Raw genomic sequence first — 26,537 nt, 5'->3', positions numbered from 1 at the left:
GCCCCTGCATTGCACACGGATTTCAGTTTAAGGAAGCAGCACCTGAGATCCAGAGCCTTGGTTTCCGTGTTAAGATTGTCGCTTTATGACAGTGAGGCCCCAGACAAAAGTACAAAAGGGTCCAGATACAAATGCGATACACAGGGGTGGGGAAAACAACAGACGTGAGGCACAAATAGAAACAGTCATTTCATTCCACAGCCAGCCAGACCGCTCATCTGCTTCAACTTCAGATCTCATTCATCTGCCAGGTGCTGGGCACCGTCTGGGCAAGCGTTGCACTGTGTCATACGGGCTGGGGGCACAGGGAGGAACTTAGCCCCAGCTCAAAGAGCTTCTGCAATAGAGGGAAACAAACACCAGAGGACCAATGCACACAGGGACACAAGGCTTCAGGGGGGTGGGGGAGGCTTCTTTAGCACGTCGCCCCAGGTCCCAAGAGACTGTCTAAAGCATCATAGCCTGTAGGGTCTGTATTTTATATAGTACCTATACACATACACATACTTATACGATGGGCTCTTGCTGTGTTGCTCAGGTTGGTCCCACATTCCTAGGCAGCTGGGAAGGAACAAGGCAGGCACAATTGTGCCTGACCTAGTTTTATTTTTTTTTCTAAAGATTTATTAAGTAAGTACACTGTCGCTGTCTTCAGACACACCAGAAAAGGGGATCAGATCTCATTACAGATGGTTGTGAGCCATCACGTGGTTGCTGGGATTTGAACTCAGGACCTCTGGAAGAGCATTCAGTGCTATTAACTGCTGAGCCATCTCTCCAGCTCCTGACCTAGTTTTAAATGACAATTCCCACAGGTTTCAGATTTCTGCCCAAGCTTTAAGTGATCCTTGTCTAAACAGCATTTCTAATTGTAGGCTTTTCTGTAACGGTGCCTTGTGGCAAGTCTAATGGAGTGCAGCCAGCTCCCAGGTAGGTGTGTTCATGGGCCCGTTACTATTTCATGTGTATGTGAAAGCACCTCACTCTTGTCTTTTACACGGTTCTTAGACGGCTCAGCTTCCCCAAGAACTATCAGTGAACAAGGATTAGGCGGTTGGTGCCCTCAAGTGCACAGTGTTTCTTTTTTTTAAAAAAGGTTTTGCTTCTCTGTGTACAAGTATCTTGCTTACACATATGTGCACCCTGGTGTCTGAAGCAACCAGAAGTCAGTGCTGTATCCTCTGTGGCTAAAGCTCCAGTCAGCTGTGAAGTATCCAGTGGGTGCAGGGGACTGAACTCAGATCCTGTAGAAGAGCATTCAGTGCTCTTACCCACTGGGCCAGTTCTTCAGGCCACGTGCATGGCATTCCTTAAGAACATGTGTCTGTTCAGGAAAACCTTGTCACACAGGCAGGCAGTGCCCTGTGGGAGGCTTCACGAGGCTGTCATGAAGCATGCAGTGGAACTGCCTTTGCTTGCCTAGAAGGCCAGGCTCAGGTGAAGTCGCCTCCTCACCTGCCACTGCCTTAGCCTGAAGACCTGCGCTCGCTCGCACTTGTGAGGGAGGATACAACGCCAAGTGACAACTTAGTGTTAACGCCCGGGCCTTCCCTTCACCCCCCGCCCCCATCCTGACAGGTCTTGTTTCTTTGCAGGCCATCCTGGCAAAAGGTACTTTTCCTGTGGTGAGCACAGGATGGGCAGTCCTGGGGAGAATCCTTAAAATGGCTCAGGGGAGTGAGCCATGGCTAGGATCCATCAGTCCTATCTCTTCCTTTCTGGCCTGAGACTGAGAGTCTGCCCTGCAGCCCCCAGGATTGCTAGGTATCCTGCCCACAAAACAGACTCACAGAGCGTCAATTTAAGGTTACTTAGAGGCACCGCCAGGCAGCACTATCCCTTCCCCTAGTATCCAACACTGGTTTTTGTTAAGTACATGGAGCTGAGAAGGGGACCTGAAGAGTGCTGGCTGGAGGAGAGAGGGTCTGTCTGGCTTTATAAAGAATCACAGGAAAGATACAGAGACATTCATACAAACACTGAGTGTACATGGTCTTCTCTCATCAGACTCACTAGCTTCTCTCTTCCTGAATGACTTCACGTCTGCATTTTGTCCCTGCCATTTTCTACTTCCCCAAGTACTAGAGTGCAACGTGCATACCCAGGCCATGCTGAGACCTTAGAGCAATGTTGGCTCCTCTAGTCCAAGTCCCCTTTCCCCGCGGTTCAGTGACGTCTGGTCGGAAGCCACTGCTGTGCGGAGTTATGGCTGGGAAGCACTACTGTAGACAACAGCACCTTTGCAACACTGAGAGGTTACAGCAGGATTAAAAAGCGGATGTTCTAAACTGCTGTCTGCTAGGGTAAGAACAGGAAGACAGAACCACCAGGCAGCCTTGCAGCAGTGAGCCTCATCTGTGGCTCCAAATGGCGCCCTGGGGTTTAGGCTGCCAGCAGAGAGAGACGGGCAGTCACCTTCAGTTAAGCCTGTCTCATCCACATGTACTCCAGACTACGGCGAGCCTGTGTCAGCCGTGGAGAGCTGGCTGTGTCCTCAGGACTGGGCTCTGAAGGTGCTTTTCTTTTCCCGGGAAGCAGGCACCATCTTCCAAGGTGCCAGCAGGGCAGGGCAGGCTCCATGGAGACCCACTGGGAGCTGTGGAAAGCATATCCTGGCCACTCTCAGGCCCCACACTCTCCTCCTCTTCGTTGGAGTAGTTCCCTGAGTCCTGGCTGCTCTGGGAACTGTACTTCCTGAGCTCCTCCTCAGGTGCGCGATTCTCCTCTCCAGCAACCACACCTGTGTTCTCAATGACGAAGCACCTCTCGGTGTGCTCTTCAGCAGTCAGAAGCAGAAGGCTTTTGGAAGGCAGCTCTGAGAAAAACTAGTGGTAAAAAGGGGAGAAAGAGAGGTGTTTAGAATAAAACCCGATTTGCTAGCGTCTTTGCTTTATGTCCAACCTTTCGGTGTGCGCTACAGCACAGGAGCGACACCGGCAATGCCCTGTGAGGCTCAGGAGGCACAGCGAGGCCACCAGGCTGCAGGCCTTTTTTGGGTGAGTCTGTAAAGAATGCTCACACAGACCCTGTGCTGTCAAGGCTGGGGTGGAGGTGCTGGATCACAGACATTTGAAGTGACAGCGCAGTTCTCTTGCGTTCAGAAGCACAAGTGAGAGCTGAGGGTCACCCTGCGGCCGAGGCGGTAAGGGGCTGGTTATACCCGTGTCAGAGCTCCAGCTACCAGGGCACAAAGGGGAATTAAAAACTCCAGCAGTTGGTGAGCCTGTGCTGAGCTCTGGGCTCTGGGGTTTTCCAGCTCAGGGCTTTTGGTGCTTACAGCTCTGGGCCCCGCTTCTTTTAGAGCTTGCCCAGTCACACAGCAGCAAGGTCACCCACCATTCACCGAAGCTCTCTGTCTAAGCCTGACCTCTGGACACCACTGCTGCTGGAGAGCAGCCTGCCCTGCCCTGGCTCCCAGGTTCTAGGGTTAGACCTTCCCCACTCAGTGCCAGCATTTCGGCTGCTAACATCATAGGAGTCCTGAGCAAAACACACACGCACCATGAAAGGAACTCACAGTTCTGGCTGTCTCAGCTTCTGTGACTTCATCTAGGACACCAGGTGAAGACAGATGGCTAACAGGGTTTCTGATGTGATATGAAAAGCCACACAGATGGGACATGGCAAGACAAATGCCACAACAGGTGTGGACAAGACAATATTTAGATTGGAATATACCTTTCACTAGCAAACAGCTATGTGCGTGTAGCTGAGGGCAGACTATGGGAATGAGGTGGCCCCTTGTCTTAGATTCAAACACCTTCATCTCATGTGTCCCCCAAGACTGACTGTCCTGGGCAAGCTGGCCTTCCAGCCTTATGACAAGGACACAGGAGAAGAGCAAGAAGGCACCAAGGTCCCTAGGGACTCTCCCTGCTACCAAGTGCCTATGTGGGAACAGGAAGCCGGAAGCTGTGGCGCTCATAGAGGCGATGCCTGTCCCAGACCAGGCACATGGACTGTTTGGACATGGCTTCCCTGGTCATGTCCTGGGGATGTCCTAAGTGCCAGAGCGATGCTGTGTCACCTGTTGTCCACCTTCCCTTCTGCTGCTACATACATCATTACACACCTGGCTGGTCTACAGCTACTGTAGGCCATTTCTGAACCCAACAGCTATTCTACATCAAGTCACTGTTTAACATTCTCACAGGCGTTTCTGAGGCAGGGTCTCCTGAGCACCCTTCTGACCCCGAATTCCCCGCCGTGCCTGGTCTGATACAGGGCCTCTCTGTAGCCCTGCTGGCCTACACCTCTTTTGTTTTTTGGTGATGGAATCTGACTACTCAGCTCATACTGGCCTCAAACTCACTGCAAATCTCCTGCCTTAGCTTCCTGAGTTTTACAAGCATGCACTACCATACCAGGTTTCTAATGTCACCGAAATTCTCTAGAAACAACAACATCAGTCTGATTACTTTCTGGATGTCAAGAAAGCAAGTATCATCTGCAGAACCCAAACATTTGTCCCCCATTTCCTAGTGGGTGAGAAGAAGAGAGACGTACCTCGTCGATACTGCAGGGAGGCTTGAGTGGTGGGGAGAACACGTAATACAGGTATTTTTGGAGGCTCCTCCCAGCATAAAAGGCCATGGCAGAGAAGAGTAGAGCACCAAATCCAGTTATAATCCAGGTCACAGAAGAGTTTCCTAAAACACAAACAATGCAAGCACACTCCCAGTGAGACCGGCCATACGAGAGGAAATGCAGTGCCCTGAGAACCATTTTTGGGCACTTGGTGCACTGTGGTGGCCAGTGACAGCTGAAGATGTCCTGAGAACCAGCCCTGGACATCAAGAACTGTAAGAACAGAGAGGCTCCAGCAGGCGGTGTCCCCAGCACCTGCATAGTGTGGCCGGCACAACAGTCAGCATCTAAGCCACTTCCTGATGCCTCCAGGAACTAAAACAAGACTAAAAGCACAGGCAAAGCTCCTAACAGTCAGCTTCCCTTCCACACGTTCATGAAAGGCCTTACGGAGGAGGGTCTGACTGCTGGCCCAGGAGCACTAGGTCAAGAGTGAGTTATGTAACACTGGATGGCGAGCTAAGCAGCAGTGAACATGAACCACAGGGAGCAGATGCACTCCCTGGTCATGCAGGCCTTGGCTGCGTTCACTTCTGATTCCCTGTATTCAGAAAGCACACTTTCTACTATTTGAAGCAAAGAAGAAATTCTTCATAATTCCCAATGCAGTATTTTAGTCTCCAGCTGCATTAAAAACATCTGGAAGAGTCTCACCTGGATGTGTTTTCTTACACAGCTTATCACTGAATTTACTGGTCTTATTCCACACGCCAGTGGAGAGCACTCTAGCCTGGACACAGTACACAGTCAGCGGCCGCAGGTTCACAACGTTGAACTCTGGGTGTTCTTTAATCATGCTTTGTGGGTGTTGTCTTTTCTTTAAAAACAATAAAAACAGTGAAACAATTTAGTCGCTTCATAAAATCAGATAGAGAATGTATATTTTCTGGATTCTACTGATACTCACAACTGGCCTCTTCCAAACACCTACTTGGTTGTCTAAGCAATATAAGTTAGTTTTAAGTAATCCATTTTAACCAAATCAGAGAGTTAAAAATCTGCTGTTAAAAAAGCATGAATGTATCCCCCAGGAATTCTTACTCCATAAGCACTAAGGCGCTCGTGTGTTTTTCCTGCCATCGTATTATGACAGTGAAAACAGTGAAGAACGAGTAAGGGCTCCCTCCCGCCCCACGCTGCCACTGCAGCTCCCAGAGAGCCATGCTGCCTTGTGTGAGTCACTGTGTGGTCCATGTTTCTCCATCAGTGAGGGGAGGGAATCATGATTCCTGTCTGTAGTGGTCAGCCACGGCTACAATGGTGCTGTGTAACAAAGCCACTCCAACACTCAGCAGCTAAAACACCATTTTTCACACGAGGCCACAGACTGGCTGGGTAGTTCTAAGAGCTGGCATTACCCTCTTTGTGCCAGAGACTCTGCAGCATACACACATACATGCTGTAGCCTCCTGCACACAGGTGACGTACACATGGGTCAAACCGCAGCATCAGACACACTCAGGGCTTCTGCTCACAGCCATGTTCATTCAGGCATTCTCGCAGAACTAAGCAATCCTATTCTGCACTCGCTGAGCACATTAATTACAAATACTGCCTCCCAGAGTGTCTTTAAAGAAAGACAGGGCAATTCATGTAAAAACCGTAGCACAAGTCTGGATACAATGAAATAGGCAGTAGGCCAGTTGCTACTGCGCTTACACAGCTATCTAGCCAGCAGGGGACAGCACAGGCACAAACGTGCACTGAGTCTCTCATCTAGCAAAGCACAGTGCTATGTATTCTAGGTGTAGCGCATTTCAGGTCTGGCAAACATCTTGCAGATCTGAGTTGCTAGGGTGACCACTGTTTTAGAGCCACCAAAGGTCACTTACAGTCTTCCCACATGGAACAGACTTGGTGTCTGATGTCAGGACAGGTAAGTGCTGATGCTAAGTCTCACTGACTCAAGTGCATTTGGGAACCATGTAAGAATGGTTCTAACTCAGTAGCAACAGATTCAAGAACGTCTCAAGGGGCTGGGGATTTAGCTCAGTGGTAGAGCGCTTGCCTAGGAAGCGCAAGGCCCTGGGCTCGGTTCCCAGCTCCGAAAAAAAAAAAGAACCAAAAAAAAAAAAAAAAAAGAACGTCTCAAAAGCAGGGCAGCCTCGTGGGTAAGGATGCTTGCTGCAAAGCCTGGGGACCTAAATTCCGTCCCTGGGAGGGATAAGGGAAAAGGAGAGAACTCCTTTCTACAGCTTGTCGTCTGGCCTCCACGTGTGCCCTGTGATGCACAGACAATAAATAAGCAATTGTTAACACGCACATTCACACACACTCACATCCTCACACATATACACTAATATCCTCATACACTCACACATACACTCACATCCACACACATATTCACACACACACACACTCTCACAATACTCACACCCTCACACACATACACTAACATCCTCACACATACCCATCCAACCCCCACCCACTCACACACGCTCCTGTACACTCACTCAAACAAGCACAGTCAGGCCCAGGTGCAGGTGACCCGTACTGTTGTGCAGACCACCGAAAAGGCTGCCATTCAGTCTGTTGCAGAGAGGCAACCATCATGTTTAAAAGGACTCCCCAAACCTTAAAGCTGTGACTGTTTTCCCTTGCTCTCCCACTCCCACAAGAATTTTTTCCCCTTATCACCATTATGAGGCTAAGTCACAAAGTCACTGTGTAGCTTTTTACCTCAGTATTGGAAGTGTTTTCCCAAAAGATGACTTCGTAAATGAGTCCATTACATTTGCTGTCCTTACAGCTGACATAAACAAGCAAGGAGTCCCCCGTGGGGGTGACAGCAATGACCGGAGGAGGAAGGAGAGCTGGGGAAGAATGCAAACACAGACTAAGATACCTTCAAACAATCGTTTGGGACTTCCACTACATAAAGAAATTACAGTCTCAAGTAAATGCTTGGTATAAACCAGGCACAGACCACACCCACAACTTCAGCTCTCAGTAGCTCAGGCAGGAGGACTGCCATGAGTTTGAAATTAGCCTGGGCTACACAGTGAGTTCCAGGCCAGCCTGGGCTACAAGTGTCAGATTATCTCAAAGAAAAGTTGGCTTACTGTATTTTTGAGAATCAATAAGTTTCTCTTCAGACCAAAAGGACGTGTTATTTCCATCTGAGGCTTGTACACGGAGAAAGAAAGTTCCTGTGTGGAAAGTCTCTCGAGGAGATACACAGTGTGTAGTCTGCACATTTGCACAGGTAGGTATTGGTTTCCATTTGTCTGAATGGTTTCCAGGACTACTTTTTGAATAGACACTTTGAAAACAAACAAACAAACAATTCAATTCAATCATTCATCAATTCAGTGCATATGCACTGAGGGTCTGTAGCACATCAGACACGGTAGTAAGCACTGTGGACCTGGGGGCAGTTTCCCCACTTAGGAAACTCCTGGTACAGTGGAGGAGACACAGACCCCCAGCAAAGGGAAGCCGCAGGGCTCCAGAGTGTGCGAGGAATTCCCAGGGAAGTGACAGCTGTTCTTCACTGTGTGCACGAGTGTGTGCATGTGTGACTGTGTTTGCAGGCGCACATGAGTGCGTAGGAAGGCCTGACATAGAAGACAGGTGTCTTCCTTGTTGCTCTCCACTTTGCTGAGGCGCAGTCTTGCCCGACTTGCAGCTTGCTGATCTGACTGGTCTAGCTAGCCAGCTTGCCCCAGAACTGCCTGTGACTCTCAAGTACAGGGATCATGGGTGTTGCCACACCTGCAGGTTTTACCTGGGTTCAAGGAATCTTAACTCTGGTAAGTGCTTTGGCAGCTAAGTCATCTCTTCAAAGCAGAACATTTTTTTAAATCAGGTTATTATTAAAAGGCTGATATACAAATTCAGAAAAAAAACTAAAAATATTCAAAACTTACCATGTCCTATGTGCTAGCTAGTTTTATGTCAATTTGATAAAAGCTACAGTCATCTGAGAGTAGGGACCCTCATTTGAGAAAATGCCTCCAGATCGTCTAGGCTCTAAGCCTTCAGGCCTTTGTTAATTAGCGACCTATTGGGGAGTGCCCAGTCATTGCTGGTGTGGAGGTGCCTAGGCTGGCAGTCCTGGGATCTGTAACAAAGCAGGCCGAGCAAGGCCTCAGGAGCAAGCTAGGCAGCAGCTTCCTCCACAGCCTCTGCATCGGCTCCTGCCTCCAGGCTCCTGCCCTGCTTGATCTGAGTTCTTGTCCTGGCTTTCCTCAGTGATGAGCTACAATATGGATGTATGGATGTGTACGTGAAATAAACCCTCTCCTCGACAGCTTGGCTTTGGTCACACAACAGTAGCCATAGCTAAGAAACCCTAGTTCTATCTTACCTGTTGTTGATGCTCCTTTCAGCTGTCAAATGCTACAGTACACTACCTAACTGCACACTGTGCAAGCATGCACCAGGTCCACATTCAAGACTTCAAGCTGCTAGCTTCAAAGTGGCCACAGTGGGAGCATTTCTGTCACAACATTGGCTAGCACCACAAATGGGGCTTTTCCCATCTGGGAAGACAGTTGCTGTGCTGACACGGCTCTGTAAGAGCCCATAACACAGATCTGTGTCATCCATTACAGAGAACATCCCACCGAGGATGAGCCCCTCCCTGAGGTTAGTGAGGAAAAGGACCTGGCCAGAGACCTGAGCTCAGGGCCCACACAGAACCTGTCCATCTATGGCTTCCCCAAACAGGTGCCATGCCACCTTGCCTCCCAGTATGAGATTCTCAATGGTTCTCTTTGAGTTTTGTTTTCTTAAATTGCTTCTCTCTGTCCAAATATCCTGTTCTTCTAGAAGGACATCCTCCTTCCATGGCAGGCAGTACTCTAGGACACGTTCCTCCCTCCTCCGGGGCATACTTCCTAGGGTCCCCTTCATAGCAATGGGAGCAAGACCTGAAGAGACAGCAGCTGCCTTCAGGGTACATCTGGCAAAGAGGGGGCTGTTTGAAGCTGTAGCTAAGGGTCCAATCTGCCATTCTTAATTAATGGAATTTAACATTTCTGTAGTAGACATGACCTCTGAGATGAACCCTTAACACAGGAGTGAAGGTCATATGTCCAGAGAATCTCTTGTGCATTGTGTAAAGGTTTGTATTATCCAAATGCTGACTTCTCTACTAGAGATTTGAGAACAGAGATTGGAGACTTTGGTTTTATTATTTTTATGAAGCATCATTTGTCTCATTGTTTTGTAAATATCTCCTCCATCACCTTCTAATTGTTTAATAAAGAGGTCAGTAGTCCACTGCAAAGTAGGAGAGGATAGGCGTGTCTTCCAGGCAGAGAGGAACTCTGGGAGATTCACCAGCCAGGCTCTGAGAAGAAACAGGTACCAGGACTAAAGGAGAGGTAACTAACGGGCCAGTGGCATAACTTAGATTAGGATGAATGGGGTAAAGAAGTTATTCGATGGGAAATAGCCTAAGGTAAGGCCTGAGCTATCGTAAGAAATGACTGACTGTGGCAGAGACAGGCCAGCTAGTCACAGCCTCATCTAATGGCCTCTGAGATGCTGCCTCAGTTTTACAGCTTCAAGACATGGCTCTGACCACAACCTCAGGACCATGCAGGGGAAAGGCACATTTGTCTGAAACTGTCCTCCGCAGTTACACATTATTTTTCTTTTTTTTTTTTTGCACCTGAGCCAGTGTACGTGCATGTGTGCGTGTATGCACACATGCACATCCAGCTACATGTGATGTATATACCAGTGTGTGTGGTGGGATGCGCAGAGGCCAGAGGTGGCTGTCAGCTGTTCTCTGCTCTGTCAGTCACCATCTGACTCCCTAGAGCAGGGACCCTGCAATGAAGTCCCTGCTTCCCAGTGCACCATACCCACTTCTCAGCCAGTCACTCTGTGCAAGAATCTGCACCCAGAAGCAGCATGAAGACAAAGCAGACTGGGCAAAGGGACATTTAAGCAGGGGACTTACGGGATCCACTGTGCTTTGAAGGTCATGTTTGCAAATGCGTGGTCCCATTTCAGAACATAGCTGTCACCTTGGACATCCACTTCTAGATTTTCTGGCACAGGTATTTTATTTGCCACTAGAAGCCAAAGAATGCATACATTTTAAGGTAGTGATAGAGAACCACATTTATCTAATTTGTCTTTAAAAGCCAAGACATACTAAATTTATAACTAACACCACCAACAGGCCCAGCTCCCACTGTGGCCTTCATTACTGGCCAGGCTGGCAATGATGAGTGCTTCGGGCTGTTTTCCTTGTTGAGAATTCATGTGCATGGGGGGATGCCAGCCATTATGCTAAAGACTGCACTACATACCACAGTTAGATAAAAAGCATTTATGATACTATAAAAAATTAACTTTCAAGTAGAATTTTCATAGTATTGAGACAAGAATTGCCAAGAAAATGATTTTTGGTTTCTGTAAGTGCTGTCACCATCTCCTTGTCCGTCCTCCTTCCTCTCTCCCCACTCCCGTGTGTAGTACTAGGAATTTAGCCAGGACTTCTGTGTGCTAGACAAGTGTCCGACCACACCCACCCAGCTCAGTGGTTTGCTTCAGTGATGATTACCACTGTAAAACCGCATCACATAAAATGGTTCAGGAATCAAGAGGAGAAAACGCCCAGTTGAGATGCTGTGGATGCTCAGGTCTTCCTTACCTGTGGTGTTTATACACCGCGCTGTGCTATAGTTGCTGTGTCTCTGAAGCGATGTGTGCACTGCTCTGACTTCTAAACAGTAGGTAGTCTCTGGCAAGAGCTTTGATATCTTTTTTGGAAAATACATAGGTTTAATTTCCTATAAAAAATTTGAAAATACAGCCAAGTTTTAGAATTCATTCACCTCCTTTTTTCTCACACCAAACAGGTAAAAGCAGAAACTTACTCTGACAGGAAAAGACCTCCCCCAGATCCGTATCGTGTAATTGAAGCAGCGTTTCTCCTGTGCCCACATGGTTCCGTCTTCTCCGGGAGGAGAGATGTAGACTAGTATGGCTTTATCTTCAGCTTTTAAATGTACTCTTGGGGGGCTGACGTGAGCTGTTGGCATCGAAGAGCAATTACATAACTTCAGCAGTACCAATCCAAAATGTTACTAATAAATAATGTCTCCCTGGGGCAGGAAGACAGAGAAAAGTCGCACATGTATTCTACACTTTGGGAAGACACGGAAAGAGCAACCTCCAGAGATGTGCGTGGGGATGGCGGCAAATGCTGTCTCTGGTAAGTCACCAAGAAAGCTGTCCTGAGACCTCCTGCAGATGAAGACACAGACGTATGCACCAACGCCCGCCCGCCCGAGCGCGTGTGCGCTTGTGCACACACACACACACACACACACACACACACACACACACACACACACACACGGCAGAAAGGCACCCAGGCCAGGCCCTGTGGGTAGGTAGCATGTGAAGTCTCTTAAGGTAGGACAGCGAAGGGTACAGGGTGTGAGAGAGGAGCTGAGGTTGGCAAAGAGCCAAAATGTCACCCAGGTTTAGAATGGTCAGCCTGGCCAAGAGAGGAGGAAGCAGGAACTCGGAAAAGAGAAGTGCCTGGTAAAAAGGTAAAAGGTGCCATCTCTGCTCTCTTCATGTGATGGATGGGCAGAATGTGTTAAGGTCTTGTCTGAGTTACTTTTCAATTGCTGTGTCAAATCTCCATGTCCAGGGCAACTTATCATAGAAAGCTGGGGCTCATGGTGGCAGAACCCGTCCGTGACCATCATAGAGGGAGCAGGGAGGCAGGCAGACAGACATGGCGTTAGAGCAGTATATGACAGTTTACATCTGACCCATAAGCAGGAGGCAGAGTGAAAAACTGAGAGGGACAGACAGACAGAGACCAAGAGCAAGGACTGAGAATGGCAGGCTTTGGAAACATCAACGCTGACTCTCAGTGACACACTTCTAACAAGGCCTACCTCCTAGTCCTTCCCAACACTTCTACCAGGTGTTCAAAGATACGAGCCCATGCTAATCCAGGTCACTACAGTATACAGTGCAGGAAAGGATGAATCAGGGTCTGAGCTTGAGCAAATGTCATTCCCAAAGGGGAGGACTGCAGGAAGGGCATGAGGGAGAGACTGAGGATCTCGTTTGATCATTTTAACTGTGGGACGGCTCGGGCTGGAGAGATGGCTCAGCGGTTAAGAGCACCCGACTGCTCTTCCAGAGGTCCTGAGTTCAATTCCCAGCAACCACATGGTGGCTCACAACCATCTTTAAGGAGATTCGATTCCCTCTTCTGGTATATCTGAAGACAGCTACAGTGTACTTATATATAATAAATGAATAAATAAATCTTTAAAAAAAAAACTGTGGGACGGCTTTCAACATGTGGGTAGGCACTGAATGGAGACATGATGCCAGTCTTATGCTCAGAGGGAGGACAGGGACAGGAGTTGTAATTTGGGGGGGGTTGGAAACAGTTTCATGGCCACCCCTTCTCTGCCCATCCTAATCTCCTGGAGAAGAGAACAAAGAAAATGAAAGAAAGAAAAAACTGGGAGCAACAAGGAGACTGAGGAGAGAGCAGTGCCCCTGGTGAGGCAGGAAAGGAAGTGCTTCAAGGGAAAGGTCAGGTGTTCAAGGTGTGCTCACTCAGAGGCACCAAGCCAGAAGCCTGCGCGAGGACCTGTTAGGAGGCATGGCTGCTGACTTCTGTAACATATGAGGGGAGGGATGTGACAGCAGGAAGAAGCGGATGGGGGTGACAGAAAGTGGATGCAGGTCACTCGTTTCATGACCTTTTCCGTATCTCCATCCCTTTACAGAAATGACGAGGGCTAGAGAGACAGCAGCTCATCAGCTAAGACATCTGCTGTTCCTCCAGGGAGCCACATTCAATTCCTAGCTCCTATGTCACTGCATAGAACTCCACTGCCAGCACAGCTTACAGCTGCTGCTGGCCTCTACCAGCCCTGCATACGTGTAGCACACACTCTCACAGCCATCTCACATATAAATAAAAAGAAAGTTTAAAAGAGATTATGAGGCTGTCAAAGAGCTTCTGATTACATGGGTTCTATCTTTTGACATTTAGCATATTGACCATTAAAATGAGTAAAATGAAAAAAACTGTTGGGCACAATGTTAAAATAGCACATTTTTTTGTTTGTTTACAAGACAGGGTTTCTCTATGTAGCTTTTGCTGTCCTGGAACTCAGAGATCCACCTGTTTCCCGGTGGCTCAGGTTTACACCACCACAGCCAAGCAAAAGTTTTTTTTTTTTTAAGATTTATTTATTTATTATATAGAAGTACACTGTAGCCTGTAGCTGTCTTCAGAGACACCAGAAGAGGGCATCGGATCCCATTACAGATGGTTGTGAGCCACCATGTGGTTGCTGGGATTTGAACTCAGGACCTCTAGAAGAACAGCCAGTGCTCTTAACCGCTGAGCCATCTCTCCAGCCCTACTTTTTTTTTTTTAAGTATTTTTTTTCTTTTTTTAAAAAAGATTTATTTATTTCATGTATATGAGTACACTGTTGCTGTCTTCAGACACACCAGAAGAGGGCGTCAGATCCCATTACAGATGGTTGTGACCACCATGTGGTTGCTGGGACTTGAATTCAGGACCTCTAGAAGAACAGTTAGTGCTCTTAACCACTGAGCCATCTCTCCAGCTGCAAAAGTACCCCTCCCCCCAGCTGAGGACCGAACCCAGGGCCTTGCACTAGGCTAAATTCCCAAACGGCTTGTTTACTGCAGAGTAACAATGTTGCCAGCCACTGGCAACTTCTTACCTTTGTAGAATGGAATAAATGAATCAGCCTCATTCCATGAAGAAGTGCTATTCCCTTCTTCTGCTCTTACACGAAACTGTGTCTTGCTGTAAACATTTATGCCCAGTAAAGAGAATTCACATTTGGTCCTTGTAATATGTTGACATTTGGGCACTTTTAACCAGATCCTTCCTTCTCCTCTTTAAATAATAAAAAAAGTCTGAATGAGCTAATGCATACATAGACTTTTTAAATGTATTTTCTATTCACTATTATAGTTAGCTTAAGAATTTATTTCCTGTGGTGAGTGTCACTGTGTGTTGAGTGTGCAAGCCTGAGTGAAAAGTCAGAAAGCTCCCCAAATTAACAATGCATCTAAAAAGCTGGCAACAATGTGCAGCCAATTGAATGCACGACTGTGTCCAGTCAATGTTCAGGGACAAGGCCATTAAGAGGTAGAGGATGCTGCCATTAGAGACAATTCTAAAGCAAATACCTTCAGAGGTTATGTGCTTCCCAAGGTCTACGTCATGCCACAGTACTGTGCCACTCACTGAAGGGAGCCAGGAGTCTTATCTCGTGAGGCCTGGAAGGTCACACGTTAGCACACTTTAGCAGGTGCTGCCCCATGACCTTCACTAAAGCCCACATAAGGAGGTAGCTTTGTAATGGCAGAAGAAAAACATCTGGGGAAAATAAATAGAAATTATACTAAAAAGAATTTACTTTGTTTGAGATAATGTCATGTTAACATTTCCCTATATACCCTCTGATTCTTTTTTGATACATATGAGCCAAGTTATTACTTGGAATAATTTGGACATTTACTTTTTTTTTTTTTTTTTTTTTTGAGACAGGTTTCCCTATGTAGCCCAGGCTGTCCTGAAACTCACTCTGTTCACCAGGCTGGTCTTGAACTCAAGAGAGCCATCTGCCTCTGCCTCCTGAGTGCTGGGATTAAAGGTGTGCACCTCCCTCTGCCCCAGCCATTTATTTAGTTAATTTTTAATAGTATTTGCTTCAATCTCATGAGAGGTAACATTAGCATTTCAAGAAAACAAAAATAAATGATTTATATAACAGAAACAGATTCAGGTGGCTTGATCCATGATAACTGTGTGACTTCTGGGAAATGAACCTGTATTTCTGGACTTTAAATTCCTTATTTAACAATCAGGAGCTGATCTGATAATCCCTTTTGAACCCCTAGAAATAGACCATCTACCTTAAGACAGACCTCAGTGCTTTGTCGTGGACTTTTCCTCTGCCCTTTCCAAACCCAACAACTACTGTCTGTTTCCTGGACTCTAATTCTTCAGAGATTTCTTTTAAAATCACAGGTGAATGTGTCTGAATGGGTGCATGTACACTGGTTACCATGGGTACATGTGGGCTCAGAAGACTGGGAAGCAGCTGGAGCTGATGTTACTGGTGGTTGAGATCTGGCTGTTTGCTCTAGGGTAACTTTAAGGGTTTCCTCAATATCCTCACTCTACCTAAGCCAGCTGGAGGATGGAAAATTCCAACTTACGGCAAAATCCAAGTGGTATCAAAACTGTATGTACAGAAAACTCGCTGGAGGTAAAGCAGGTCTGTGTGCAGACACACTCAGGAAGCTGTAAGATCACTATCTCCATTTAGTAACCAGTGGACAACCTGGTGGGTAAAGCTCTGGGGTCCTGACTTGGGAAGTGCTCACAGCTCCTTCCTTTCCTGCTGATGCCATCCCACACAGGGGACAGAGGGATGCAGATGGTCCCAACATCAAGCAGGAGATGGAGGGCTGCCCCTCCTGTGTGCCTGCCTTCTGAGGTTCTCTGCCTGTCATCCTCTTGGCAAACAGGAAGTAGAAGGTCAGTACTGAGAAAGAGGCTCTGACAAAAACCTTGAGTCTGTGAAAATGTAGAACAACAAAACTGTTGTAGACTACCAGTATCTGAAATGACAACACTGGGGATGGAGAGAGGGTTCAGTGGTTAGCAGCATTTACTGCTTCAGCACATACATGGCTCACAACCTTCCCTAACTATAGTCCCAGGGATCCAATGCTCTTCTCTGACCTCCACAGGCATCAGGTATGCAGATGGTACACATTCATACATACTGGCCAAACACATACATAAAATAATCCTAGACATTTTTCTTTTTTTAGGTTTATTTATTTATGTCCATGTGTGCCTTATCTGCATGTATGTCTGCACACCAGAAGAGAGAATTGGGTCCCTTTACAGATGGGAGCTACCATGTGGTTACTGGGAATTGAACTCAGGACCTCCAGAAGAAGAGCCAGCTCTTAACTGCTGAGCCATCTTTCCAGTCCATAAGATAAAAATGAAATTTAGAAAAGAAAAGAAGCCACTGTCTGTGATGGAAATGACAGGACTAACTGCAGTAGCTTGGAGACCTGTTGCAAGCCCAGCACTGCCCTTGGACACTCTCCACACAGCCTAGACACTTGAGGTGCAGTTATGCATTTAGAGAGTATGTGACATCCATGAAGGGAAGGTATCCTCAACCTCCTCAAGACATGCTTATTTGTGTGTGTGTGTGTGTGTGTATGTGTGTGTGTGTTTCTCACACCTAAATACACCACAGCACGAGTGGAGGTCAGAGGACAACTTGCAGGAGTTGGTTCTTTCTTTCCATGTGGGTTCTGGAAATCTGCTCAGTCTGTCAGGCTCGGGACAAGCACTTTTACCTGCTCAGTCACATACTAGCCCTTCACCTCAGCTCAGTCTCCAGTGAGATAAAGTAACAAATATTATATGAAGTAGACATAACACTTCCTATCATGGAAACCAAATGCTTCCCACATTAAAAGGAAATTATAGCGGTGAAATCACAAAAGTGACCCCTACCACTCCGGCAAGCCAATCAGTCACCTACTTTTGATATTCTGCTGAAAAAGTCACGTTGCCCATTGATTCTCTGTGGTGGTTCCACTTTAGGGTATAGTTGTCGTCTATAATGTAGATGGCTACATCCTCAGGAGGCCTTAGATTGTCTTCACCTATGAACCCAACAAGGAACAAAAGGATTATTTATATGCCGTAAAATATTTTATAAGTTGTCATTAAACACATCAATTATATGACTGAATGCTCTCATTTCATTGTTTTCCTGGTCTGACGTCTACAAACCACAACAATGGCCAGCATGGTACAGCCATGCCAATGGTGCAGTAGTACCACACAGACCTTGGTGGTAACCAACAGTTCTCCAACTGGACTTACGATTGGTTCAACAGGACAGAAATCATGCCTGGTACCAGAAACCCTGCCAAATGCCTAGGGCTGGTGAAGGCAAGAGTCTTGGAAGAAAACCTACAACCTTCACTTTACTAAAACCAGCACAACCACTAACTATATTATAAATATTTCTCCTTATGCCCACAGGTAAGTATAGTTCTCACTCAGCATCAAAGAAACTTCTCTTTGCAATAACAGATGGAGACCAGAACAGAAAGTATGAGCTCAGTCCCAACTGATACCCCTACAGTACAACTCCTGTACCCAAGGCTCAGGGATCACTGTCGGGGAAGAGGTTGGAGGAGTCTAAGAGCCAGAGGAACAAGGATTTTGCTGTGAGATTGTATCTCCTGGAAATGGCACTGGCTCTACCCATGAAGTTTCATCAACGTGACTGCAGAACCATGACCTACGCAAGCACAGCAGCAGCCAACACGTGAATGTTGAAGGGAAGAAGCTCTGGAGGCTTCAACCCTTGGCAGGTGGGTAGGGGTGGTACAGGCAACTGAGAGCAGGAGAAATAGTCTTCTCCAGGGAGGAACACAGCACTCAGTGATCCAGTATCAAATGAACAGCCTGGAATACACACAAGTAACATACAGATTGAGAAGGCTGACTGTGTATTTAGGAATAAAGAAAAATGTGTACACACACACACACACACACACACACACACAGAGCAAGAGTTTGATAAGAGAGTGGGTTAGTGGTGGTACATGGGAGGGTATGGAAGGAAGAAAGAACAGGGGACATAATGTAACTACATTTAAATCTCGGGAAATAACTTGTTGTAAAAATATAAAAAAATGTAAAGGTATCTTTTATCCCCACTAGGTCTGTCACCGCAGTGCTCCATCTCCTATCAGACTGCCGAAGGCCTCTCTCTGAGCCATCAGCAATCTCTCTACCTATCTAGTTACCAAGGCTGGTTTCCATGACAGAAACACACATCCCAACTCCATGGTGACCCAGACCAGCTGCCCCACACTCCATTACACTTAAATCTACACATAAAGGAACACACAACATAATAATCTTTGACCCAATTGGTAAGATATAATTGCCCACCTAAACATACAAAGTCCAGTACACATTCATCCTTTAAGAACATTAATAACTATTACTCAGCTATCAAAAACAATGACTTTATGAAATTCATAGGCAAATGGATAGAACTGGAAAATACCATCCTGAGAGAGATAACCCAATCACAGAAAAACACACATGGTATGCACTCATTGATAAGTGGCTATTAGCCCAAATGCTTGAATTACCCTAGATCTACAGAACACATGAAACTCAAGAAGGATGACCAAAATGCGAATGCTTCACTTTTTCTTTAAAAGCAGAACAAGAATACCCTTGGCAGGGAATAGGGAGGCAAAGTTTAGAACAGAGGCAGAAGGAACACCCATTCAGAGCCTGCCCCACATGTGGCCCATACATTTACACCCACCTAACTTGATAGGATGGATGAAGCAAAGAAGTGCAGACCGACAGGAGCCGGATGTAGATCTCTCCTGAGAGACACAGCCAGAATACAGCAAATACAGAGGCGAATGCCAGCAGCAAACCACTGAACTGAGAATAGGACCCCCATTGAAGGAATCAGAGAAAGGACTGGAAGAGCTTGAAGGGGCTCGAGACCCCATATGAACAACAATGCCAAGCAACCAGAGCTTCCAGGACTAAGCCACTACCTAAAGACTATACATGGACTGACCCTGGACTCTGACCTCATAGGTAGCAATGAATATCCTAGTAAGAGCACCAGTGGAAGGGGAAGCCCTGGGTCCTGCCAAGACTGAACCTCCAGTGAACATGATTGTTGGGGGGAGGGCGGTAATGGGGGAGGATGGGGAGGGAAACACCCATAGAGAAGGGGAGGAGGAGGGGTTGGGGGATGTTGGTCCGGAAACCAGGAAGGGGAATAACAATCGAAATGTAAATAAGAAATACTCAAGTTAATAAAGATAAAAAAAAAGAACATTAATATCAACCTGTAAATACACAAAGTGGGATCTTAACATCAGCTTCCATTTTCTCTTCTCCGTGGCTACCCTCTCTGTCTTCCTGTCTCTCCTCTTTCCATTCCAGTCTTCTTCTCTTCCTTCAAACTTTTCTCCTGCCCATCCTTCCTTCTCGTCCAATGACAGGCCTCCTTCTATCCTGTACCTGCCCTCACCTGTATTACAAATTCAATGGGGAGAAGGTTCTGGTGAAGTCACCTGAGTCCTGAGTACTGACTAGACAGCAGTCCTTGGTGCAGTGGAATTAGCATCAAAATACAGATAACTCCAGGACAAACCACAACAAATAACAATTTTATTTTTAAAAATTTAAGTTAGATTTATGTGTTCTGTTTTGTGTGAGAATGTTTTGCCTACATGTATGTACTCCAGGGAGGTTAGAGGGTGTTGTCAGATCTCCTACAACTGTACTTATGGGTGATTGTGAGTCACCAAATGGGTGCTGGGAATTTAACACAGGTTCTTTGCAAGTGCAATTACTCAATCACTAAGCCATCTTCAGCCCCACAACAGAATTTATTCAAATATAGCAAAGGATACAGCAGTCTCCTCTGATGTCAAAGTTGTAGCCCAAGACCTCCAGTGGATGCCTTAGACTGCAGTTAAGAGTCCAGCTCTAACTGATTCGCTCCTACATACATATGTACATAGTTATGATAACATTTAATAAAATAGGCCCAATAAGATGATAAAAATAAATATGACACACTGTGATCACACTGGTGTTGGGGTGACGGGGATATTACTAGATCCATAAGAGGGTGTTGGAACATAATCCCTACGATTTCACTGGTTACTTGGATATCTTGGACAAAAATTACCCATCCCAGGAAGGACAGAGAGACTTCATCACAGTAATTCAGATGGTATACAATTTAAACATGAGGCACGTGGACATTTGTAATTGCTGTTATCTAGCTGTACCGAGCCTTTATTAATATAGAATGCCTTGTCTCTTGTAGCCTTAACTGTGTGAGTTAGACACTTCCAAAGAAGCGATATCACCATGGGACACTTCAAGCAAGGACCAACCGTGTTTAGCAGCTTCTTCCTCTGAAAGGAGTGAAAGCTCAGGCCCACCTGTGCCTCAGGCCCTGGGAGGCTTGGGACAAAGGCTGTCTCAGAGATCTTTTGAATCTGACCTAAGGCTTCCAGGGCAAGTAGGTAGAGAGTAGACTTGATTCACACAGTCTTCCAAGAAAAGGTACCCTCACTCTTTTAACACATACGTCCATGTAAACGTCCTTCACTGCTCCCTGTATTTATGGAATGTTCTGTTCTGTGGTTACAAAAATTCATGTAACCCCCCTGAACATGTATTCTTGGTCATGTGTATTTTTGGCTGTTCATGTTTCAGAATAAAGTTGTTAATTTCCCTTCAAAGCAGAGTCATTCCTTTGTGTTGATGATTTAAAGTCCTTTTTATCCTATACTGATACAGCCATGCCTGCTCATCAAGTCTTCCCTTGAAGATGCATGCCTTTGGCAGTCTCCAGAGAACTCCAAAATCGTTTCAAAGGCAGTGCAAGTGTTGACTTCTCTACACTCCTCAGCAAGACACTGCCCACTCTAGTCATATTCTTAGAATACTAAAAAGAGGCAAGTTCTAAAAACATGTTTTAAAGTTATGCTTATGTGTCTATGTGTGGGTAATATGTACACTATCTCTAGGTGCCCTCTTGTACCAGAATATCATGTTGGGATTTCCTAGGGCTGGAGGTGGTTGTGAGGCATCCAAACTGGGTCCTCAGGCTCAGGTCCTCTTCAAGAACAGCGAACACTCAATCCCTGAGCCATCTCTACAGCCCTAAAACCTGTTTTTTACTGGGTATGGTGCTCAATTCCTGTGATCCAAGCACTCGGGAAGCTGAGGCAGGAAGATCACTTAAGGCCAACTTGGCTACGAGGCACAGACCTCAAATCAGACCACACGATCTTTAAAAGCACAGTCACGTATGTCTTGTAGTTTTTTCCCTCATAAAATGGCTGGCTCTTCACTTGACAGGCTGAAATTTTTACTTTTTATCTTGGTTGTTGTTACACTGTGATTGATCCTAGGGCCTTTCATGCTGTAGGCAAGAACTCTACCATTCTGTGTCATCTCCAGTCCTAATAGGCTACTTCTCTTTTTTTTAAGAGGTATTGTGTATGTAGAAGTGTTTTTGCCTGTGCATTTATTTGTGTGTGCACCACATGTGCCTTGTAGACAAGGAAGTCAGAAGAGTCTACTCAAATCCTGGAACAGAGCAGGAGTTAGGGAAGGCTGCAAGTTACCAGGTGTGTGCTGGGGGCCAACCCATGTCCCTATACAAGAGCAGCAGGTGCTCTTACCTGTTGAGCCGTCTCTCCAGGTCCTAGGCTATAACTGTAAAAAATGTCTTTTAACTTTATGTCTGACTCCGTTGTTACTTCCTATTTTGAAAACTTCTGCATCAGACAATCATGTCAGATGACCTGGCAGCTTCTACTCCAGAGGCTTATAGACTGTTTCTGGTTAGACACTGAGGAGACATCTGAGATGTTTTCTGAATGTTTTCTTTTCAGCCAATAGGAGCTATCGTCCATCAAGTCTTCCCATTCTTTTCAGATTCTTAGTGCTGTCTATGCTAAGTCCACACTACTACTGAGCCACATTTCCACGAACCCTGAACAGAGCCTTTGATTTCATCCCCAAACTGAACCTACCTTATTATCCTTATCCTCTTAGCTTGATCCCCGTCCCAACTGTTGTTATTTACAAATTCTGTGCAGAAAGGGCAGCAATTGTGCTTATAAGATTAACAAAAGACCCAAGAGCATTTGTAGCAGTTACAGTATACTGTTCATAATATTCTTTTTTCAGATTTATTTTTATGTGTGTGACCACTTTGCCTGCACGTACATCATGTGCATGTCTGGCCAGAAATGGGCCATCTTCAGGGTGAGACTTGGGGCATCACTTACCTCCCTGATGTACCTACCGATTTCTAAGAGTAATCGGAACTTAACAACACGAGTGAGGCTAGGTCGTCTTTTTAAGGTTCCTCACATCACTATGAAAAGATCTCTCTTGTCTATCACCCTTAGTCGCCAGTCTCCTGATGCCACAAACTAGCCCCGTGGTTTCCTGGCTCACTTGTTATTGTTTTGTTAGCTGCGATTTGGGGCCCGTTAGGGGCACCTTCAACTCTCTCCTCCGTCAGCCTGAGACTAAAGGCAGTAGGTTGGGAAGCGCATTGCTGATGTCTGGTCTCCCACCTTCCAGTCGCCCCAAGGCTCGGGCCCGGGTCAGCGTCCTCAGGCTGGAGCGCGCAGGCGGGCGTCGGGGTGACCCCGCGTGGACTCCGTTCACCCGCTTCCAGCTCTCCCTCCCCGCAGCCCGGCCCTCGCTCAGGGCCCTCGGCTCACCTGAGGCTACGGGCAGCATCCAAGGCGCCCCTGCCACCAGCACCAGGGCCGCAGCGCCTACGACAGCGAGCATCGTCTTGGGAGGCCGGACCCGTTGCTCACATCTTCCTCTTCAGCAGTACAGCGGAGCTGAAGATGACTCCAGGGTAGCTAGGCCCTCTTCCTGACGCCCCGCCCCTCTGCCCCGCCCCCTCCGCCCGGTACTCCTCCTCTACCAACGCCCCGCCCTCTCCGCGAGCGAGCGGCTCGGAAAGTACCGGGCGCGGTCCAGTCCTGGTGCTCTGAGCTCGGACCCTGAAGGCCCCTGCCACGCTCTACCCACACTTCCGGAAAGACCGCACCCGACAGTTATTAGACTCCTGAGAGGAAAGCGGGTTGCAGTTAGTGCGCCTGCGCAGCCCCTCCCCCGGCTCAGCTTCCTGTTTTTGTCCCGAGGCTTCCGAGGCGTTGCGCCAGGGGTTGCTTAACTCCTGATGTCAGCGTCTCTGGAGCCCATGGATCAAAGGACCCCGGGACCGGGAAGGCGCCGACGACACTTTTATCTCAACTCCACAGGATTTTTATACTTGATTCCTTGTTTTCAAGCGATGGTTTGGTGTTGTAGATTCGCACTTTGGGTTTTGAATTATGCAACATTTGAATCTTTTCTAAAGAATGTGTTTTTAGTTTGGTCTTGTATGCTTGAGTGTTTTGCATGCATGCATGTATGTGCACCATACATACATGCGTACCTGGTACCCATGGAGGCCGGAAGAGCGCAGATACCCTGGTACTAGAGTTATGGTTCTTAGGAGCTGTTTGAACTCCAGTCCTCTGCACGCTCTCTTAAACCACTGAGCCCTCTTTCTAGCCCCTTAATTCTATCATTACTGCCTTCTAAAGAAACTTATTTGTTGCTTAATTCACCTTTTTTAAAAGAGCATGTCTATCAACAATGATACAATATAGATTTATAACAGTGGAAAAAAAATACAGTCCCCAGATGAAAAGAGATTTCAGTGTTTTCAAATTTCTGGCATGGTACTCTTTGAAATTCAGGAACCAATCAGCATTCCCAGGGAGTCTTGGGGCTTTGAAAATTATGATACTTTGAACATACCTCTTACAAACTTAACATCTACAATCTGAATAGCTAAAATTCCTATTGAAAGACTGAAATATACTGCATTTAGTCGTATTTAGAATTACATTCTATAAGAACGTTCATTGCAAACAATTTAAAATTTGGGTCTCACAGTAAGATAAAGAGCCTCTCATGGAATCATATGTGGCCAGTACCCGTTTAAGGACTTTACACTGGAAATGTGTTATACCTTGAGTGTATTCTCTGGACTTAAGATATTCTATATGTGTGAACTCCTTAGTTCATTTTTGTTCTACAACACGTTTTCTGCTCGTGCACATGCTTGATTATACACATGTAGGCCTTAGGCAGGACCCATATATGAAGAACATCCGCACCCCCGTACCTCCCCCCCCCCCCCCGTCCCAGAGGCTTAATATTATTCATTCTAAGCTCATTCATTTTTTGGGCAAGGTTTGTAATTTTATTCTTTAGAGCTGAATAATATTCCATTTTTATATGTACTGGATTTTCTGTGGATAGACAACTAGTTTGAATCCATTTCCTTCTTACAGTGAGTAAAACGGCTGTAAGCGTGGGAGGGGTGCAGATACTTCTGTGTTAGGGTGTGGAGTTCTCTGGTGAGTGCATATGTGTGAAATAGCTGGGTTATATGGGAGTTGTTTTTTGAGGAACCTCCAAAATGAATTCCACAATGACTATTAATCTGCACCCAGGCAGCAGTGAGTAAGAGTTCCTTTTTTCTGCGTCTTTACCAACACTCATCAGATTTCTTGGCAGCTATTCTGACTAGGGCGAGATAGAATGTCAAAGCAGTGTTACTGTGCATTTTGCTGATGGCTCAGGACATTGAATACTTCACAGATAGTTATTGGGTGTGTATTTCAGTGTTTGAAAACTGTTCAGTTTATTGGTCCGTTTGTTTCTGGTAGATTCATTTCCTTCATCTCGGGAAGTTCTTTATAAATTCTAGAATCAGAGCCTTGTCTGAGGTATAGTTGGACAGGCTTTTCTCCCACCCTGTAGCCTGTGTGCTGCACAGATAGTTTTGCTTGATGTTCAGAAGCTCTACAATTTCATGCAGTCCTATCTGTTCAGAAAGTTCTCGCCTCCCCAGTGTCTTGGTCAGTATTCTCTATGTTTTTGTCTACAAGTTTCAGGTTTTAAATTAAATTAAGGTCTCTTCCTCTCTTCCTTCTTTCCTCTTCCTCCTTTTTTTAAAATTTTATTTATTTATTTATTTATTTATTTATTTATTTATTTATTTATTTTTTGAGGCAGGGTTTATTTGTGTAGCCCAGGCTAACCTGGAACTTGATCTGCAGATCAGGCTGGCTTTATAATCACAGAGATCCCCCTGCCTGGGATCAAAGTCGTGAGACTTTTTTTTAAATGTTGGAGATAGGGTTTCAGTACACTGCCCTGGCCATCCTGGATCTTGCTGGGTAGACAACGCTGGCGTCAAACTCAGAGAGATCTGCTGCCTTGGATTAAAGGTGTGGGTCTGCTAGAGGTTTCAGGGAGACATTTGACATTCTGTCTCATGATTTGTGGTGCATCTGTCTACATTATTTAGAGCTTCTGGCTGTAATTTTGGTAGATGGTACGCATTTAGAAATTCTATTTCTCTGTCTTCCAGAACTTTATACGTTTATAGAGTATTCTCTAGTAAGGTTCTGTAATTTGTTGGACTCTGTGTGATGGCACTCTTTTATCTCTGATTTTAACTCTTTTCTTCTCCTTTTGTCAGACTGGCTAGAGGGTTGTCAGCCTTACAAATATCATTATGATACCCAAGGTTCTTTGTCTTCTAAAAACTAATTCTCCCTAGAGTTGCTACAACAGACCCTGAGACCTTAGTACAATGGATACTAGATCCACCATTCTGACCTTAGAACCCAGCTAGTGGTGCCTAACACCTGCCAAAACTGGAACCAAGACTTAATCCATCAAAGGCTTATCTGTAGTTCCAGGATCTGGGGAAGCCCGTGGTGGTTTGAGTGAGAATGGCCCCGTAGATTCACATATTTGAATACCCAATCACCAGGGGTAGCACTATCTGAAAGGATTAGGAGGTGTGGCCTTGTTGGAGGAAGTGTGTCATTGGGGGGTGGGCTTTGGGGCTTCACCCTGTCTGTGCCCCTCCCTCCCTGTTGACTGGATTTGGATGTAGAACTCTCATAGTACTTATGCATGCTGCTGTGCTCCTCACCATAATGGACTAAACGTCTGAAACTGTCAGCAGGCCCAAGTAAGTGCTTTGCTTTATAAGAGTTGCCATGGTCATGGTGTCTCTTCACAGCAACAGAAAACTACGACGTCCCTAAACGTACTAACATTGCTTTTTGGTTCCTGTAGTTACCCCTTCTCACTGACTGTTCTGGCTAAATGAAGGTGTGCCAACCAGGGTGAGGTTTTGTTGTGCAAAAAAAGCATAGATAGGGAGGCTCAGGGCTACATGACGTGGGCAAGTTTCCCATATAGCTGGTGGCCAGTGATAGACTTTTAATTTGGTTTT

The 26,537-nt window shown here is 46.2% G+C and overlaps 1 protein-coding gene across 4 annotated transcripts; it reads right to left on the bottom strand.

Moving 5' to 3' along the window:
• Positions 1–61: 61 nt before the first annotated feature.
• Ifnar1 (interferon alpha and beta receptor subunit 1) lies at positions 62–23,307 on the bottom strand. Of its 4 annotated transcripts, none has more exons than XM_087575933.1 (12): positions 22,936–23,307; positions 19,519–19,703; positions 17,157–17,280; positions 14,292–14,470; positions 11,427–11,581; positions 11,201–11,339; positions 10,502–10,616; positions 7,650–7,849; positions 7,267–7,400; positions 5,242–5,404; positions 4,507–4,649; positions 62–2,825 (listed from the first exon to the last, which is right to left on the bottom strand). In XM_087575933.1, the coding sequence occupies exons 2-12, from the start codon at positions 19,556–19,558 to the stop codon at positions 2,469–2,471; spliced, it is 1,749 nt and encodes a 582-aa protein (XP_087432059.1). In that variant the 5' UTR covers positions 19,559–19,703; positions 22,936–23,307; the 3' UTR covers positions 62–2,468.
• Positions 23,308–26,537: the final 3,230 nt, after the last annotated feature.

Source organism: Rattus norvegicus, chromosome 11 (assembly GCF_021556685.1).
Source record: "Rattus norvegicus strain SHRSP/BbbUtx chromosome 11, alternate assembly SHRSP_T2T, whole genome shotgun sequence".
Lineage (NCBI taxonomy): Eukaryota > Metazoa > Chordata > Mammalia > Rodentia > Muridae > Rattus > Rattus norvegicus.
Note: the sequence above shows the minus strand (reverse complement) of the source record. Positions and strands in the feature narration are given on the sequence as shown.